The 18,354-nt window shown below is 37.1% G+C and overlaps 1 protein-coding gene across 1 annotated transcript in view; it reads right to left on the reverse strand.

The window, feature by feature from the left end:
- PTH2R (parathyroid hormone 2 receptor) overlaps positions 1-18,354 on the reverse strand; it is a 103,873-nt gene that overhangs the window by 19,977 nt on the left and 65,542 nt on the right. Inside the window, exons 8-9 of the mRNA XM_030853312.2 lie at positions 16,524-16,584; positions 9,351-9,417 (exon numbers count right to left, since the gene is read on the reverse strand). Of these exons, the coding sequence (XP_030709172.2) occupies positions 9,351-9,417; positions 16,524-16,584 (128 nt within the window). The remainder of the gene's footprint in view (positions 1-9,350; positions 9,418-16,523; positions 16,585-18,354) is intronic.

Below are 18,354 nucleotides of genomic sequence, written 5' to 3' on the forward strand. Positions count from 1 at the left end.
AAAAAAAAATTGTATTTGTAATTCCATCAAAGATCAGAGATTAAATTTTATCCATTTTACTTAAAACTTCTCCCTTACCAGTCATCCCTCTCATGCTCCCTTCTTGTGCTTCATGATCGAGCCTCCTGTAATAACAACTGGGTGGAAATGAATCACTGACTCAACAGCAGCTGAGAAGCTTATGTTCTGTTTGTCCCCTTCTTTTCATATTTTATAAAATGCACTGGATATGATTTTTTAAACATATCACTTTAGAATTCTTCTTAAAGGAATTTATTAGAAGTACCATCTTATTCCATCTGCCAGAATTCCCTGAGATATCCTTTGACAGGTACATGGAACAAAACATATATAAGAAAAAAATTGAAAGTCTGGAGCTCTCCATTTAATGCACTCTGAGTAGCATGCAGTCTCCTCAGGGGCCACTACTTAGTTAGTCATTCAAATTAGATCATTATTCATAGAATGAGCAAGCCCATGACAAACACCACAAACTACTTGTTGACCACAGACATTAGTCCTTAGCTTGGGTACACAGTGGTGCTGTAAGCCATGGTAGACATCTAAAAACAAGCAAATATACCAATAACAAGGAAGGAAGGAAGGAAGGAAGGAAGGAAGGAAGAAAGAAAGAAAGAAAGAAAGAAAGAAAGAGAGAAAGAGAGAGAGAGAGAAAGAAAGAACGAAAGGGAAGAAGGAAGGAAGGAAGGGAAAGAAAAAGGGAAGGGGTAGGGAGGGAGGGAAAGAAGGAAAAGAAAGAGAAAGGTAGGGAGGAAGGGAGGGAGGAAAGGAGGGGAGGGGAGAGGGAAGGAGGGACAGACTATTGCCCTGTATTTTCCTAAAATCCATCAACATATATAAAGCAAACTATAAACTCTCACAGTTATAAGTTCTCTGTAGGGTTATTTAAAGCTCAAAAATTTCTGCAATAGTGTTGCCAGATCAACATCAGGCAAGAGCCCCCCCAGAATGCTTGCCAACATGGACATTTTTTGATTCTATGGCTTACTTTTGAGGAGTTACCAGAAAATGAACTACTGCCTATAGAAAAACAAGTACATAAATTCTAACGTCTCCATGAGTGACTGGCCCTGATTTCCAATTTCAGTGTCTTTAATAAATGAAAGCTTTGGGTTGATTTAAGACTGAATCTTGGATTTTCTATTTTACCACTCCCACGGTATAAACATTGCTTAGATGTATGTACCGTAAGAAAAGTAACTGGAAGAAATTTCGACCCTCCAAGTATAAAAGATATATTATTAAATAGTAATACTTTAAAATTAGTAATTAAATTAGTAATACATTTACATTTTTATTGATGATATTTACCTTTTCTTGGCACCTTTAAAAAATAGTTCTTACTGCACATTTGCATTTTAGTTCAGCTAAGATGAAGCAACACATTGTATAGAGAAATATTTTGGGAGTTTGTGGTCTCTCCAAAGGAATGGATTTATATGAATTGAAGATATGGGCTTGACTCCTATCAAAAGAAGAAAAAAACATGGATTGCTGTCACCCTGCTCATGGTCACCAACTGCTGAAGCACTGATGTCCCTTTGTTGCTCACCTTAGTTTAACACTGTTTATGGTTGTTCCAAATTTAAATATTTATTTATTTGGCTGTGCTGGGTCTTAGTTGTGGCACGTGGGATCTTTGTTGTGGCGTGCGGGGTCTTTAGCTGCAGCATGCGGGATCTTTCAGGTGTGGCATACGGGATCTACTGCCCTCATCAGGGATCGAACCTGGGCCCTCTGCACTGGGAGAGCAAAGTCTTAACCACTGGACCACAGGGAAGTCCTGGTTGTTCCAATTTTAATGCAACTCTTTAATTCCTGTATCTTTCTTTGGAAGCCTGCATCAAGAAAATGACCTCTCATATAGAAATCTGAGGACCTTTAAAATATCATAATTGATGTCAGAGTCAGTCAGATAGAATTACGTACTTAAAAGTGAATAGCCAGGACTTCCCTGGTGGTGCAGTGGTTAAGAATCCGCCTGCCAATGCAGGGGACATGGGTTCGAGCCCTGGTCTGGGAAGATCCCACGTGTCGTGGAGCAACTAAGCCCGTGCGCCACAACTACTGAACCTGCGCTCTACAGCCTGCGAGCCACAACTACTGAGCCCACGTGTCACAACCACTGAAGCCTGCGCGCTATAGCCTGTGCTCCACAACGAGAAGCCACCGCAATGAGAAGCCTGCACACCGCAACAAAGAGCAGCCCCTGCTCACTGCAACTAGAGAAAGCCCGTGTGCAGCAATGAAGACCCAATGCAGCCAAAAATAAATAAATTTTTTTAAAAAAGTGAATAGCCAATAGCTCTCTTAGATAGATTGCCATACCTCCAGACTAGTTCATTTAATCCCCGTTCCTGATTTTTCCTTCCAGGGAAGGCAGCTCAACTGATGTGCATGTCTGTGCTCCTCAGTCCCCCATACTGTCTCCATCCCTGGAGAGGATGGGTTGACGTATTTGATGAGTGAATGTGGGAAGAATACCGAGTTTGCTTGACTCAGCCTATCCTTCTTCATCTTGGGAGCTTGCGGTGAACAGATTTTCTCTGCAGCATCTCCAGGGTTAGGAGCATCTTGTGCCTGGGGCACCATCCCCATAAGGCCAAAACCCAAATCTAATCAGATCACTATCCTGCTTAAAATCTTTCAACGTCTTATAATTTTAAGGAAAATTCCAATGTCCTTATAGCACAGAATACGAGTCCAATCATGATTCAACCCCCATCCACTTCCAGTCTGATCTCTTGCATTTTCCACAGATGCACCCATCCTTCCAGCCACAGAAAACATGACCTGTCCATTTACACCCTTAACGTTCCTGAACACATGACACATGTCTGTCCTCCCACAACCATGTGGACACTCACTGGTTACACTGGTCAGGCCTTTTTCAGTAACTCCAAATTTCATTGTCAAAGGAACTGATCTAGTTCAGCGTTTTCCAAGTGGCTTAGGGTGTCACCACCATGATTTTGGCCATATCAATATTATTCATCTACTATTATTTACTTAATACCCTTCTTCAAGCAATCCATTTTATTAAATTATTAAAATTTAAATTTCATATCATTACCATCAGTGGAAAACCAATAGAAGCTGCTACAAGCAAGAGGCAACTGTAAAAATACAATGGAAACAAGTCATATGAAATTTTACCTAGACTGGGTTGCCTGTCCCCCACCTCCATCCCCCAAAGGAAGACACCACACACATTAGAAAAGTGTTAAAGACCAGTATCAAAATGAGACCTCCAAGATGTGTTCAGAAGGGTTGGAGAGGGACCAATATTCTCAATGTTAATTGATTTTACTTAATAACCTTGCACGTATGCACCAGGGTATGTGCTCTCACCCTGACAAACACTGGCAGAGCTTAAATTCAATTACCACAAACAGGGAAAACTGTGGGCTCTGGAACTACGCTGCCTGAACCTGACTCCGACTACAGCACTTTCTAAATGTATATACCTAAGCTAGTTGCATAACTGCTCTTGGACTCAAACAAAGAATAATGAAAATACCAATCTCAAAGTTGTTTGAGGGTTAATGAAGAAAATGTTTTGAGATAAAACATGAAGCAAAAAATGCACTCCAAAATATTTATTCATCAAATGATAAATAGAAAGAGATTTAACTCTGTCAAGGGACAAAAGAAAAGACACTTTGGTAAAAATGAAATTGAGCAGGGACTAGAAAGACCATTTGATCCCACATCAGAGGATGATAAATGAAAGGATGGAGGGATGAAGGCGACTAATACAGGATGAAGGAAACAAGTAAAGACAAATACCACAGAGTTTCTGTTTTTCTTTTCCCTAACCTGTAATTCCAAGATCTCAGATTTCTACTAAGACCAAAGCTCTCTCCACCCCGTATTACTGGCCTCTTCAAAGACCATCTTGTAAATGCTCAGGAGCAAATCTGCTCAATTTTACAATCTGTATTTTTATGTCTGTGGTTTTATTTCTCTTCAGCTATTATAGTCTCTTCTGGTTGACACCAGTGAAAACGTAGGTTCTCGGGTGTCAGGGGGCAGTGTCCCGCTTGGTCAGGATTTATCACCTCTGCCAACTTCACCTTCACCACTTCTAATCCATTCTGCCCTGCCTGTGGCTTCTCCTGCTCTGTGGGCCAAGCACACTGTTCCTCCTAATGCTGCTCTGGGAGGCCCAGGACCAAAACAATGCTTCATGTCCCGTTGTCAATTAGGAAATATTCCTTTCATATTTTTTTAATAAATTTATTTATTTTTGGATACGTTGGGTCTTCATTGCTGCCACAGGCTTTCTCTAGTTGCGGTGAGCAGGGGCTACTCTTCCGCTGTGGTGTGCAGGCTTCTCATTGTGGTGGATTCTCTTGTTGCAGAGCACGGGCTCTAGGCATGCGGGCTTCAGTAGTTGTGGCACGCGGGCTCAGTAGTTGTGGTGCACGGGCTTAGTTGCTCCACGGCATCTGTGATCTTCACGGACCAGGGATCAAACCCGTGTCCCCTAGGCAGGCAGATTCTTAACCGCTGTACCACGAGGGAAGCCCATTCCTTTCATATTTTAATGCTATATAGAACTTAAAATCATCTTCAAATCAACAGCAAGATGTTGAGGGTGAATAATTAATTATATTTAGAGACATTTATTTTCAGAACAAAAATTAATGTTTCAAATTACCCTAATTCTCTTAAACATAATTTTACCACATATGAACAAAACACAGAAAACCATCGTGCTACAATTTTAGATTCTATGATTCCAAAATCAAGTTGTTCCTTCCAAATTTGTACTAAAGTCTGTGATTATCTCTGAAATTCAATTCTCTTGATATGATTTCTTCAAGTTAGAACCTATGAACGCTCATCCATACTACGAAATGCAAGACTAAAAAACAAACAAACCTTTTATTCTAAAGTTAACATATAAAAAATTATCAATGTAGCCATAAAATTGAAAAGATTATTTTCCCATAACTTCAAGAAAAAATTTTGACATGCTTTGGAATGTTAAGTGAAAAGAACATGGTCCAAAAATGCAGGTTATAGTCTTTGTTTTGTTACACTGGCTGTGTGACCTTTATCTGTGTGGGCTTTAGTTTTCTTCTCTAGAAAATAAAAAGGTTGGTAAAATGGACTCAAAAGTTCTGTAATTATACTGGCTTTCTGCTCTTAGTTCACTTCTTCCCTCTTACCGTGTCCCAGAATATTTACTTTGTATGCATGTTTTATTTTTTCAGCAAGTGTTTATTGAGTGTCCACTCTGTGCCAGGAAAATTACAAGGCATTAGAATATAGAAGTTGAGAAAAATATGGTTCTTGTTCACAAAAGCCTTTCAGTTTAGTGGGCAAGATGGACATTCAACAAACAATCAGAAGCATTATACTTGATGATGATCTTGAGAAATAAAAACCTCACCGTGCTCTGCAGATTATAATAGGTGACCTAATTTTGATTGGGGGCAACAAGGAAGCCACAATGAAGAAGTGACATTTAAAGTGAGGAGTAGAAGGAAGCATATCCCAGCCTTCCAGGGGTACAGGGCAAAATGAAGAATAGTCTTGAGAGGGGCAGACATGGACAAGTTCAAGGAACCGAAAGGGAAACAACGAGGCTAAGGCAGAGAGCATAAAGGGGTGCAGGCATGAGTGACAGGGTCTCCTCTGGACTATCAGGGATGTTGGCTTTTATTATAAGTGCGGGATGTAAGCTTTTTATTATAAGAGCTCACATTATTTACTGTGAGCTCACTAGGTAGGGACATTGACCCTGAAATTAGAATCTGAGCTCCACCACTTACTAGCTGAGTGACCTTGGGCAGTTTCCTCATTTAGAGTTATTGGGAGGATTAGATCAATCAATGTAAATGAAGTGTTTAAAACAGTGCCCAATGGTGGTAAGCACTTTGCTGTGTATGTTGTTATTATTAGCATCATTCTTCCTGGCTTCAGGACACAGAAGAGCTCAGAGGAAGGAGTACTACACTCCAGGTGCTGAGACCAGGGCTCCAGGTGCATCTCTTCCCATACAGGCTGTTTCCACAGTAAAGTGAGGAAACCTTAAAAGGAACTGAGATAACCCTGAATTGTAATAAAGAAACAAAAAGGTAACTTTAAGTGAACAGAAAGGTGCTCTTGAATCTCTTCTCTGATTTTTGAGATTAAATGGATGTTATGATATTGGGAAAATATTTAAGAATTCTTGCTTTGCATTGCTCATAATATTAGTCCTAGAAGACGAAAATGGCATCCCACCTAAGTTTCCTTCAAAATGTATTGAGTGTACCATCATTTCTGGTTCTCTTTCATAAATGGTGAATCTTTCAGAACCTCTATAATCACCTAACTGTACTGTTTCACATTGCAATTTAGAAACCTCAGCAAATAAACTTCTCATCCACACTGCTGATGTGAGTAACTAAGATCTGTAAATAAACAACAAAGCTTTGGATAAAATTCAACTATTTCAGTGGAAAATGTCCTATGATTTACTTTTTTCTCCACTGTTCTTTGCTTCAATTCCTAATAATTTTACAAAGATCCCTTAGATTTTAATAAGCCCTTCCTTTTCATCAAAAGAAAACACAAACTTAATGTTCTTAAATTTGCCTCATTTTTATAATATTTAATTATCTCTTATTTATCAATTCAAGTACAAGGTACTGAAGACACAAAAAGTATTAAGACATGGGTTATCCCTTTAAAAAGATGGTAGTAAGAGATGGAGGAGCAAACAAAATAAAGGAGGAAGAGAGAGAAAGGAAAGTTAAAGGCCTGGAAATGCAGATAAGGTTAGCATATCAGGGCATAAAAGGGAAATCAGAGTAGTAAACCCCAGTTAATTTATAAAGTTAATTATCTTCTTTAAGTTTATTGATAATCTCTCAGGGATCTAGTTTATCACTAGGTTTGATGGGATGGTTTATCACTACATTAATACAGCAGCACTTCATTAAAATTAATATGAGTTTCTAAACTGAAGTCATTCATTCATTCATTTATCCACAATCCATTTTTTTAAATTTTATTGAAGTATAGTTGATTTACAACGTTGTGTTAATTTCTGCTGTATAGCAACGTGACTCAGTTATACATATATCTTCTTTTTCATATTCTTATCCATTATGGTTTATCATAAGATGTTGAATATAGTTCCCTGGGCTATACAGTAGGCACCTTGTTGTTTATCCATCCTATATACAATAGTTTGCATCTGTTAATCCCAAACTCCCAATCCTTCCCTCCCCCACACCCTCCCCCTTGGCAACCACAAGTCTGTTCTGTATATTTGTGAGTCTGTTTTTGTTTTGTAGATATGTTCATTTCCACAATCCATTTTTGAGCTTCCCCTAAGACTTAGAATTGGGTCTAATTTGATAACAGGCTGCTGTAGCAAGGGTACAAACTGGCTTCTCTAAAACTTCTATACTTTATTTTCCCCTCTAAATATTTACATCAATGAGCTTCTGAAGTGAAGATTCCTCTTCAATCTCTTCTACCTTGCTATCTGCATTTTTCCTATGAGATAAATAAGCTTTTACCTGACTATCTGGATAGATCTTACAAAACCTCAACCACATTAATGGCTGTCCTTCTGGATCCATCATGCCAACATGCTGACACACCTTGTCCAAAAGAAAACAAAATGAGAAAAGTAGGAAACTGGAGAACAAAGAAAGACTGAAAAAATTGGTTAAAAATCAGGCTGCTACTATTTACAACAGCCAAGACATGGAAGCAACCTAAATGTCCATCAATAGATGAATAGATAAAGAAGATGTGGTGTGTGTGTATATATATATATATATATATATATATATATATACACATATATATATATGTGTGTGTGTATACATATGTGTATATATATGTATACACACACACACAATGGAATACTATCCAGCCATAAAAAAGAATGAAATAATGCCATTTGCAGCAATATGGATGGACCTAGAGATTGTCATACTAAGTGAAGTAAGTCAGACAGAGAAAGACAAGTATCATAGGATATCACTTATACGTGGAATCTAAAAAAATGATACAAATGAAAATATTTACAAAACTGAAATAGACTCACAGGCATAGAAACAAACTTATGGTTACCAAAAGGGAAAGGTTGGGGGGGCATAAATTAGGAGTTTGGGATTAACATATACACACTACTATATATATAATGGATAAACAACAAGGACCTACTGTATAGCACAGGGGACTATATTCAATATCTTGTAATAAACTATAATGGAAAGAATCTGAAAAAGGATAGCTAGATAGATAGATATAAATAGATATGTATTACTGAATCACTTTGCTGTACACCTGAAACTAACATAACATTGTAAATCAACTATATTTCAATTAAAAAATAGAAAAAATCAGGCTGCTATATTACTTTCAAATTATTTAACATTTAATATTGGGACATCAGTCCTTTTTTAAAGATGTATATAATCTTGGATTAATACAAGAAAACCAGGAAAACACAAGGTGGTATAATTTCTTCATCAAACCACAGAGAAGCTAATACCATAAACTCTTCAGGAAAGGTCAAGAGTAAACATTTCTTTTTTTTTTTAATTTTTATTTTAAATTGGAGCATAGTTGATTAACAATGTTGTTAGTTTCAGGTGCAGAGGAAAGTGATTCAGTTATACATATACACGTATCTGTTCTTTTTCAAATTCTTTTCCCATTTAGGTTATTACAGAATATTGAGCATTTTGGTGAGTTTTGTTAGACACAAAGTGTGTGATTTTGTTTTCTTTTGTAACACAGACATAATATACAGGCAGATAAGTCCCATGCAATACGACTGCCAACTCTAGTCTTTTTTGGACTAGACAGTCCAAAAGAGTATGGAATCCTCTTAACTCCTTGGGGAAAGTATGTGAAATAAAAGCTTTAGGCAATGTTTTATAATAAATCACACTATCATTTTTCTCTCTCGATAATTCCTCTCTTCTCTTGCTATTACATCTTTGCCCTCTCCTCCTACCTATTACCAGGTGATCAGGTGGTCAGAACTTTATAAAATAATGGCTGAAAAGGGGGAAGAGTTTAAGGACCGCCCCAACTGCTTGAACCTATAAATGCTCATAGATATTTTGAAGTCCCGGAATTTTCCCTACATGTTGGCAGATTAAAGGGAGGGTATGCGCTTTCTTCATGGATTGCAGTGTCAGCCATGAATAAGGGTCTGATCCCCAATCCAGACTTTCCCAACAGCTATTGCTGTAATGTGAGGTTTAGGAAACAAAGTGACAGACAAACTTTCTCTGGGTTTTAGCAGTAGTTTAATTATGCATCTTTTTCTTCTTTATTTAAACTATACAGGTTTTTAAACTTACCCCGATAGCTGCTAAGATTGGGGCTTGATAAATCCACTTGATGTCTCCAGCACTAAGTTCCCAGCATCTGAGACATGAAAAAGAACTTCCATTAAAGAATCAGCAAAGCAAATAAGCAGTGAGAGGTAACATTTTGTTTTACCAAAAATTCCAGACCCAGGTTTTTGATTAAGAAACAAGTAGACAGGGAAAAAAAAAAATCTCCTAAAACACCCAAAACAGTAAAAAAAAAAAAAAAAGTATAACAGTCCTGGTTTCCATACTATTAGCTACTCCTTGGGGATAAGTAAAGTATTATAAATAGTGGTTTATTATTTTTATGAAAGAGTCAAAACTATGTTTCTAGAGCCACAAAAAAATTAGTCTTCTAAATGTGGTACCACTGATTCTTTATTTTTGTTATCACTGGAAAGATCCATAACAATTAAACCTTGTTGATAGAGAAAGTCCTCTCACTTTCAGAATTTACCCCCTTGGTTGTAGAACATTGACATTAGTACATTCTTATCCACAGAAATGCAACAGAAAACTGACAATCATGCAAATGATTCTTGTTGATAGGAATGTAGAAGAAAACTGAATGCAAATGATTTTTGTCCATAGAAAGGAAAATTAGCTGTGTTTGGTGGAATGTAATTGCTCAGTGATCTGTGAATATTGACCAGTTTTTACATTTATTTGTAAAATTATTTCAGTGTACATATTACTAGATATAAACATGTAATTCTTTTATTTCTCCTTTGAACAAGTTACAACATCTTACTGGTTTCCTCATTAATTAGTGAGTTAAAAAATCTTGATAGGTGCTCATTTTATATTTGCATTAGATCATGATTTTATCTTCTATTTTAAAAAGTTAGTTTTTAACAGTACTTAATAAAAACACTATTTGATTTACTTATTTGTTATATTTATTTTCTGCTTCCTGCTCACTCCAACTAGAATTTAAGTTTACATAGGCAGGGATCATTGTTGGTTTTGTTTTCTGTTACAAGTGCCTAGAACGGTACATAGCATGTAGGAGGTCAATAAACATTTGTTGAATCGAATTGAATTCAAAGTAAGTTAGACCCAACCTCACCCAATCTGGTTTGTGGTAAAGGTCTTACACTAGAATAAATGGAACAGAGTTGAGAAAAACTAGTTCCACTTGAAACTTTAATGTAGCACTTTAAATGGTTTTTTTAAATTAAAGATACATAAATAAAAGCCTTCAGTTTCTTTCTCCTTAGACAAAACCTAGCATTGATTGTGGCAACAGTAAATGAAATTTTATAAAGAAATTTTAATGATATAATGATAATTTTTAAATTCTGGATAATAAACATTAAGAAAGTTACTTTTAAATTAATGAACAAATTATGGATAATAAAAAGCTATTTCAACTATTCCTTGAAGGTAAAACATTTTCAGTACACATGTAATAACAACATATTTTTTAAATATAATTTTGTACATAGGCAATACATTCTCATTTCAAAAAACAAACTATATAAAAAGATAGACATTGAGACATCTCAGTCCTCCCCATGTTCCTGTATACCTCTGACCTCACCTTTCTCCGTACAGATAACATCTTTTATTACTTTATTGTATATGCTTTCAGTATTTCTTTATGCATATACAAACACATACAAATATTATAATCTTATTTTCCCCATCTTACAAAAATGCAATGTACACTCTTTTCTGTAATTTGCCCTTTCCTTTTAATAGTATATTTTTAATTTCTTTCCATATCAGTACCAAGAAGAGCTTAGTAGCCCAGCATTCCATTGGAAAGAGGTACCACAGTTAAATCAAACAGACCCCTAGACCAAAGTGTAATTCTGGTCCAGCCACACTGAAATCTGCAAAGTCAATGGGCTTGAAGACTGAATAAGAATGGAAATCAAACACAGGGACATTTCATACTTGCATACACCTTACTTGTTTACACATTATTGAACATTGCCCATATTATTTGTATGCATCTATTTTCCACATTGTTCAGCCAGACAAGAAAGATAAAAGTGTTAGAGTCATGCAAAACATCTATCACACTACGCTAAAAAGGCTTCCCACTGTTAGGAAAGTGGTACATATTGTGAGAATATAAATTGAACATTGATTCACTAAATTCTGGATTTCATAAATTTGGATTTCATAAATTTTCTTTTCAGCTTTGACATCTGGTAATATCTTCATAATCTTCCCTCTTTGCTTCAATGACATTTCATCGTGGTGTCTCCTAACACACTGGAATTCAATTACACAATTTCAGCTCTACAAAATACTTTTATCTGGAAGAAGGTCAAACCAGCTACTTCTAAATACAGGAAAAACTTGACTCTGATCATTTTCAGTGTCAAAGTTTCAAATTTGCCCTTTGATAAGAGGCAACTGAGGTTTCAGATATTTTAAAGAAAATGCTATTAATCCTTATTTTTCATTAATTGTTCAATGTCCCAGCTCACACCGTGTTTGTTAACATGGCTGAGAAACTACCCTCTGTCCAGATTTTTTTAAAATAAATTTTAACACTCTAGGAAATGCAGGACTAAATGTCGGTAAAAACGTAGTTCTGAATGGTAGAGCATGAAACACAGTAGTCTGTATGCTGAATGGTATGCTGACAGACTAGAAAGTAGGATTTCCTGCAGCCAGGACTGGAAACAGGAAATGCATTGTTCCACCAGAGGGATCCAGGGAATTATATTGATTGAATACTGCATTGTCTCCACAACTCACACTCTGATAAGAGTAGAGGAAGTGAAGTTCCCTGAGAGCCATGCAGATTTCCTAGGAATGATGGAGTGTATCTTTTCTTGGTCCTTTCAACTGCAAGCCCTAAGGTTCCTGCTGGCATCTCTTATCTCCTTTGAATGAGCAGGGAAAAGGTAATAAGGTATCTTGTAAGGTGCTTTTGCTTTTGTAAGTCAAAAGAAAAACAAAATTATTCACTTTTTAAATCATTTGTCCCATCTAAACTACCCAACTATCTTACCCTACCTTAGTCAAATAACACTTTGATAGAATTTTAGAACTGGAAGAGACTTCTTTTGTATATTCTATAGAGTTTAGAGTACCTTCTAAAACTGGGTCTTATCTGTTTATCTCTAAATGTCCAAGATACAGAGAAAATCAGAGTTCTAGCTTTGAAAGGCCAGATCAGAAAAAGATAAATCACAACTATAAGAGACATGAGCAGGGGCCCCATCTGTCCTTTGGAGATGCTCCAAGTCTGCTCTCTCCACTTGAACTTTGTGACATGGCACTATACATAGGTCAGATGACGACACTCAAGAAAACCCACAAAAACTTTTTAACTTAGACAAGCTGAATTTCATGAAAAATCAAATCTGGCAATTATAAAATCATGCCATGAATGTGGTAATACAGTTTTATTTTCTATGCAAAATAAATATAAAATGACCCCTTAACCCAATTATCGCACTCAGATCAGGGCACTATAGAATTCAAGATTTTATTCTAAGTAAGGTAGGAATAAATATTTTATGCAAAAGAGTCACATGATCTAACTTATATTTAATATTTTTACATTAATACATCTGGTTTAGAGCAATATTTAGTATCAGCTGTATTTTTCAAAGTATTACGTACCTAATGGATTTTTCCTCAAAAATGATAAACATGTATTTCTTATTTTTTCAGCAAAAAGACTTATGATTATTAATGACTTAATATCTAGTTTATGATTTTTTTAAAAATGCAAGATAACTAAGAAAACTAATTAATTCAATATAAAATGTACTATGAATATATTTGCTTTCTTTCCTTGCTCAAGGCCTAGAATAGCTGTTGAATGGATGAATGTGTCAAAATTGCTCCAGGCTAGCTGTAGGCTTTGGAGATGTAACCTGATATCTCTGGGTCTCATTCTATGCATCTCTCAAATGTGGGGATTGGACCAAACAATGCCTTCCGTTCTACCTTCTCTAAAATTCCAAATCTAAGTGATATGGTTACACATCTCAGGGTAAAATTATTTAGCATTATTTAGCACCTCTTTACTGACTCAACCTCCCTCCCTCCTCTAAGAAATCAAACAGCAATGCTGCAAGTTTTCTTTGAGATTTCCAATATCGCTGTGTAAATGTAACAATAATGATAACAATGTAGATAACGTTAACCCCCAATTGTCAACAAATCCAAATGGCATAAAGAGATAAAGTAAGTAAAAATAAAACCCTGCGGGACCCTACTGGGTACAAGCCCCTCTGTGTCCCCACTTCTTGTTTGTAGAAAAAAGCTCTAGTCTCCAAGGGTTTCCCCAAGTTCCAAAGAGCAGACTCAAACAGTTACTAATTAGTGAAGTGAGAAAATGCAGAAACAAAGGAAAAGCAGTCAAGCAAGAAAAGTAATAATAGCTTGAAGAGCAGAGTCACAGGACTCCTAGTTCCTCCTGAAGGGATACAGGTAACAATCTGATGCATATCTTGCATTGTTCTGCAGAAACTAAGACCCCTACCCTGTGGAGGATGTTGACTACATGCTGACCACAAGCATGTAGACCCTGGACTGGTTGGAACCAGAAAACTGATGATTAAGATTCCTAAAACATCACCTGGTTACTTCACCACCAACCAGTCAGAAGAATGTCCATGAGCTAACCATGCACCTATGACTCTCACTCCTAATGTTGCCTTTAAAAACCCTTGCTCCAAAGCAACAGGGAGTTAAGGTCTTTTGAGCATTAGTTGCCCATTCTCCTTGCTTTGCGTCCTGCAAATAAAAGCTGTACTTTTCCTCACTACAATCCAGTGTCAGTAGATTCGCTTTGCTGCTCATCGGGTGAGTGAACCCAAAGTTCAGCTCAGTAAAAATAATGCAAAGCTGCAACCTAAGTGTCCATCGACAGATGAATGGATAAAGGAGATGTGGCACATATATACAATGGAATATTACTCAGCCATAAAAAGAAACGAAATTGAGTTATTTGTAGTGAGGTGGATGGACCTAGAGACTATCATACAGAGTGAAGTAAGTCAGAAAGAGAAAAACAAATACCATATGCTAACACATATATATGGAATCTTAAAAAAAAATGGTTATGAAGAACCTAGAGGCAGGACAGGAATAAAGACTCAGACATAGTGAATGAACTTGAGGACACGGGGAGGGGGAAGGGTAAGCTGGGATGAAGTGAGAGAGTGGCATGGACTTATATATACTACCAAATGTAAAATAGCTAGCTAGTGCGAAGCAGCCACATAGCACAGGGAGATCAGCTTGGTGCTTTGTGACCACCTAGAGGGGTAAGATAGGGATGGTGGGAGGGAGGGAGACGCAAGAGGGAAGAGATATGGGGATATATGCATATGTACAGCTGATTCACTTTGTTATAAAGCAGAAACTAACACACCATTGTAAAGCAATTATACTCCAATAAAGATGTTAAAAAAAAAGAGCAAAGCCAGTTAAGTTCTAGAACTGAGGGAAAGCTGATGAATGGGGAGTTCTGGAGCAAGGCTGCACCTAAAGATAATGATCTGTAGACTTCAGATTTGTGGAACAGTGGTAGTTCTTTGTAGAATTCAGGTGCTCACATAATGTGGCATTTTTTTCACTGCACAACTGACAAAATGCTTCTGAAGGAAATACTCAGTGACTCAAAACAAAGGTATGGGCTCAATGAAAGAAAGAAGCAAACAAAAAGGAGTTGCTGTCAGGAAATGTACACGATCTGTGGATATTAAACTGTATTCTGTTAACAGGGAAGAATGCTCAGCATTACTACATCTATAAGTTAAAAGTGTCTCTCTTAAATCGCCTTTTCATGTATCATAAGTGTATTAGTCTGCTCGGGCTGCCATAACGATGTAGTATAGACTGAGGGCTTAAACAGCAGACATTTATTTTCTCACAGTTGGAGGCTAAAGTCTGAGGTCAAAATGCAAGGCACTGTCATCTTGCTGTGTACTCATAAAACCTTTACTTCATGTGCAGACACAGAGAGAAGGAGCTCCCTCGCGTCTCTTCTCATGAAGACACTAATCCTATCATATCAGGGCCATACCCTTAGGATTTCATTTAACCTTAATTACCTCCTTAAGGGCCGTATCTCCAAATACACTCACACTGGGGATTAGGGCTTCCCACATATGAATTTTGGGGAGACACAATTCATTCCAAGCAATAAGTTTGACCATGAAAGCAAAGAGCAGGCACTGAATGCTTCTCCATGTTCTCCTTTTCTTTCTTTGACTCACCATTACTAAAAACAGAAATAATATGAAAAAATGAATGTTTCAGTCTCCATTCATCATGTATCATCCGAAGAGAAACAGACAACTGGGGGGCTAGTGATTCCCTAGGATGGATTCCACTTCTAATGTGCATTTGTTTTATCATTTAAGAATATTTAATTATGCTATAGAAGACAAGAGAACAAATGGGGTGGATTAAACCTACAGTTTGCATTAAATGTAGAGCACATGCATGTTAAGCACAGGTACTAAATATCTGGGGCAACTGAGCACTAAATATTCACGATGCACTAAATATATAAGAGGCACAAAGTATCCCCAAATATGCAGGAAGTACTTGATAGTCTTGATGTCTTAATTCAGCCACTGATTGGTGGAACCCATGGCCACATATCCTTTGCCCAAAGAACGCAAAAAAAACCCAGAGCTGCTCAGCAGGCTAAGTGGCAAGCTAGAGCCATGGCCAGGTGAACTCGCCCTTATATCTCTCTGAGACAGCAAGTGTGTGTCTCCGGCCCAAGGCACCTTCTGTCTGTGGGTCCCCTTGTTGCAACCACATTTCTGGTCCTCATAACCACACCATCAGTGGGGAAGGCTGATGTGGCAGAGAGAGTGAGAGAGAGACCGAGAGGAGATGTGAGCACTGCCTATCCCAGGACTCAGGTAGTGCAGTCCTTTCTGTGTGCATGGTATCCTAAGTGTGTTAACTTACCCATCTCTTTCCCTTTGCTTCTCACTGTATGTTTCAAATTGATTTCATAAACCATGGAGTTTATGACCATCCTAATCGGGTCTGTGAGTCTTTCTGTCCCATGACTCTGGGATGGATAGCTTGCTGGTAATGTATCAGAGGCTACAAGGTAATTTCCCACATAACGTCCCTAAAGGGCAATGTCATCAAGAACAGCAGCAAGTCTTGAGAAAATCCCAGGCTCTTGCTTTACCTCTTCTTGTTTCCACTCACCTTGCATCAGCCAGAGTTGCTCGTGCCACAGCCCAGGCTGTAATAAATGCCGCTGGGAACCCTGCAATCAGAAAAGGATTCAGACAATCAGAAAAGTATTCAGAGACCATATTTCTTTTGAGATTAAGGGATTTTTTCTTATATTCATCACATAAAAATATACTATTAAAAGGTGAGAGAGAAACACAGGCATGAAAAATGTTGCTATGTGAATATGAAAAGTCCACTTAATTTTCATCTTGTCCGTTTGAGAAGGTAGTGGTACACTGATGTTATTCGTTCTCAAAAGTCTGAAGATGAAGACTGGCTCTATTTTCCTTTGAAGGGTGTAAGGTTAAGCCATGTATGGAGGGGACTGAAGTTCCCGGGGTCAAAGGCAGGCGGTGGTCGGTGCATCCAACTTTGCCTCTTGAAATGCCGAAAGCCACATGCTTTCCAAGAGGAGTGAAGCAACAAGAGGGACTCATGAGAAGTGGCAGGAAGGCTGTTGTTCTAAAATACTCAAATTTTCTCATTCTAAAAGTTGAAGGCATAGAGAGGCTATACTGCAAGTTACAAAATTAGGAAGTTTTGATCAGTTTAGCCCTTCTTTTTTTGTTCGTATCGGCTCCAGACAGAAGCATTTGCAGGCACTGAAAGCTTAGCAAAGGGTGGTGCTATATTAGTTTGATGATTTGAGCATGACATATTTGTCCTTCATAAACAATAAACACCTATGAGCTTGCAACATCAACTCTATTATACTGACTTTCCATGAGTCCTTTGCCCCCAGTAAAGGTTGACTGCTCAGTTCACGCTATACCTGGACTCTGACATCACAAAAAATCACAAACCATAACTTTTATGCAGCACTGCAATAGAAGATCAAAGGATTTAATGGATAACTCTTCATTATGTGGCCTTTTAGAAAGAAGTTTTAAAAAAAGGAAGAGAAACCATAGCAAGCACTTTACAAAGAGAGAAAAAAAATTGAACTCAGAACATTTTTTTAACACAATATTCTTTACCTTTTAAAAAACACATTTTTAAATTTTCAGATATATTTTCTAAGCAAAAATGTAAACATAAAAATAGATTCAGATGAAAAAAAATTAAAATAAGGTGATATCCCACAAAAGGGAATTTCTTTGTTCTCCTTAGTGATCTAATTGAATTTAACCTCAGCCTGCCTGTGTGGCTATTTAATTTTATGACTCTATATTCCAATTTTATTTATTGTTTTTATATAACTCCTTTTTTAAAAATTCTGCTCGAATTCTATGTTCTAGGAAATTTTTGTCAAAAGAGATCTACCCAATTCTGTTTAATTCTTAGGTTCAGCTTGCTATTCTATCTATCTATCTAGTCCACCTATCCATCCATCTGTATAAACATATATCCACTAAGCACTTATTAAATGCCTTTTCATTTGTTAAGGACTGTTATAGTCTCAGAAGATTAAAAAAAAGAACAGAATAAACAATATCTCCATTTTCCTGAAACTTATATCCTGGTATGGGAGGCAAAATTAATAACACAACTTCAGTTATCAATTAGCGCTATGAAGAAAAAACAAGAATGATAACTATGTAATGGAGAGAGCATGGCTCCTTCTGACAGAATGGTTCAAAAAGGTCTGACATGGATCCCTTTGCTGTTCTACTGCCTTGGTTATCTTTAAAAAATGTCTGCCTTTGATCAAAATGTTCACATTTTCTCATTTGCAGGTCTTCATCTTCTGCTTCCTTTACAATCTCCTGATCAGGCAATTTCCTGAATGATGTTCTATATATAGAACATTGATTAATGGTGCTGGATTTGGAATTGTGTCTTAAATGATAATTATAGCAAA

The sequence above is a fragment of the Globicephala melas genome, chromosome 7 (assembly GCF_963455315.2).
Source record: "Globicephala melas chromosome 7, mGloMel1.2, whole genome shotgun sequence".
In the NCBI taxonomy this organism is placed as follows: Eukaryota; Metazoa; Chordata; class Mammalia; order Artiodactyla; family Delphinidae; genus Globicephala; species Globicephala melas.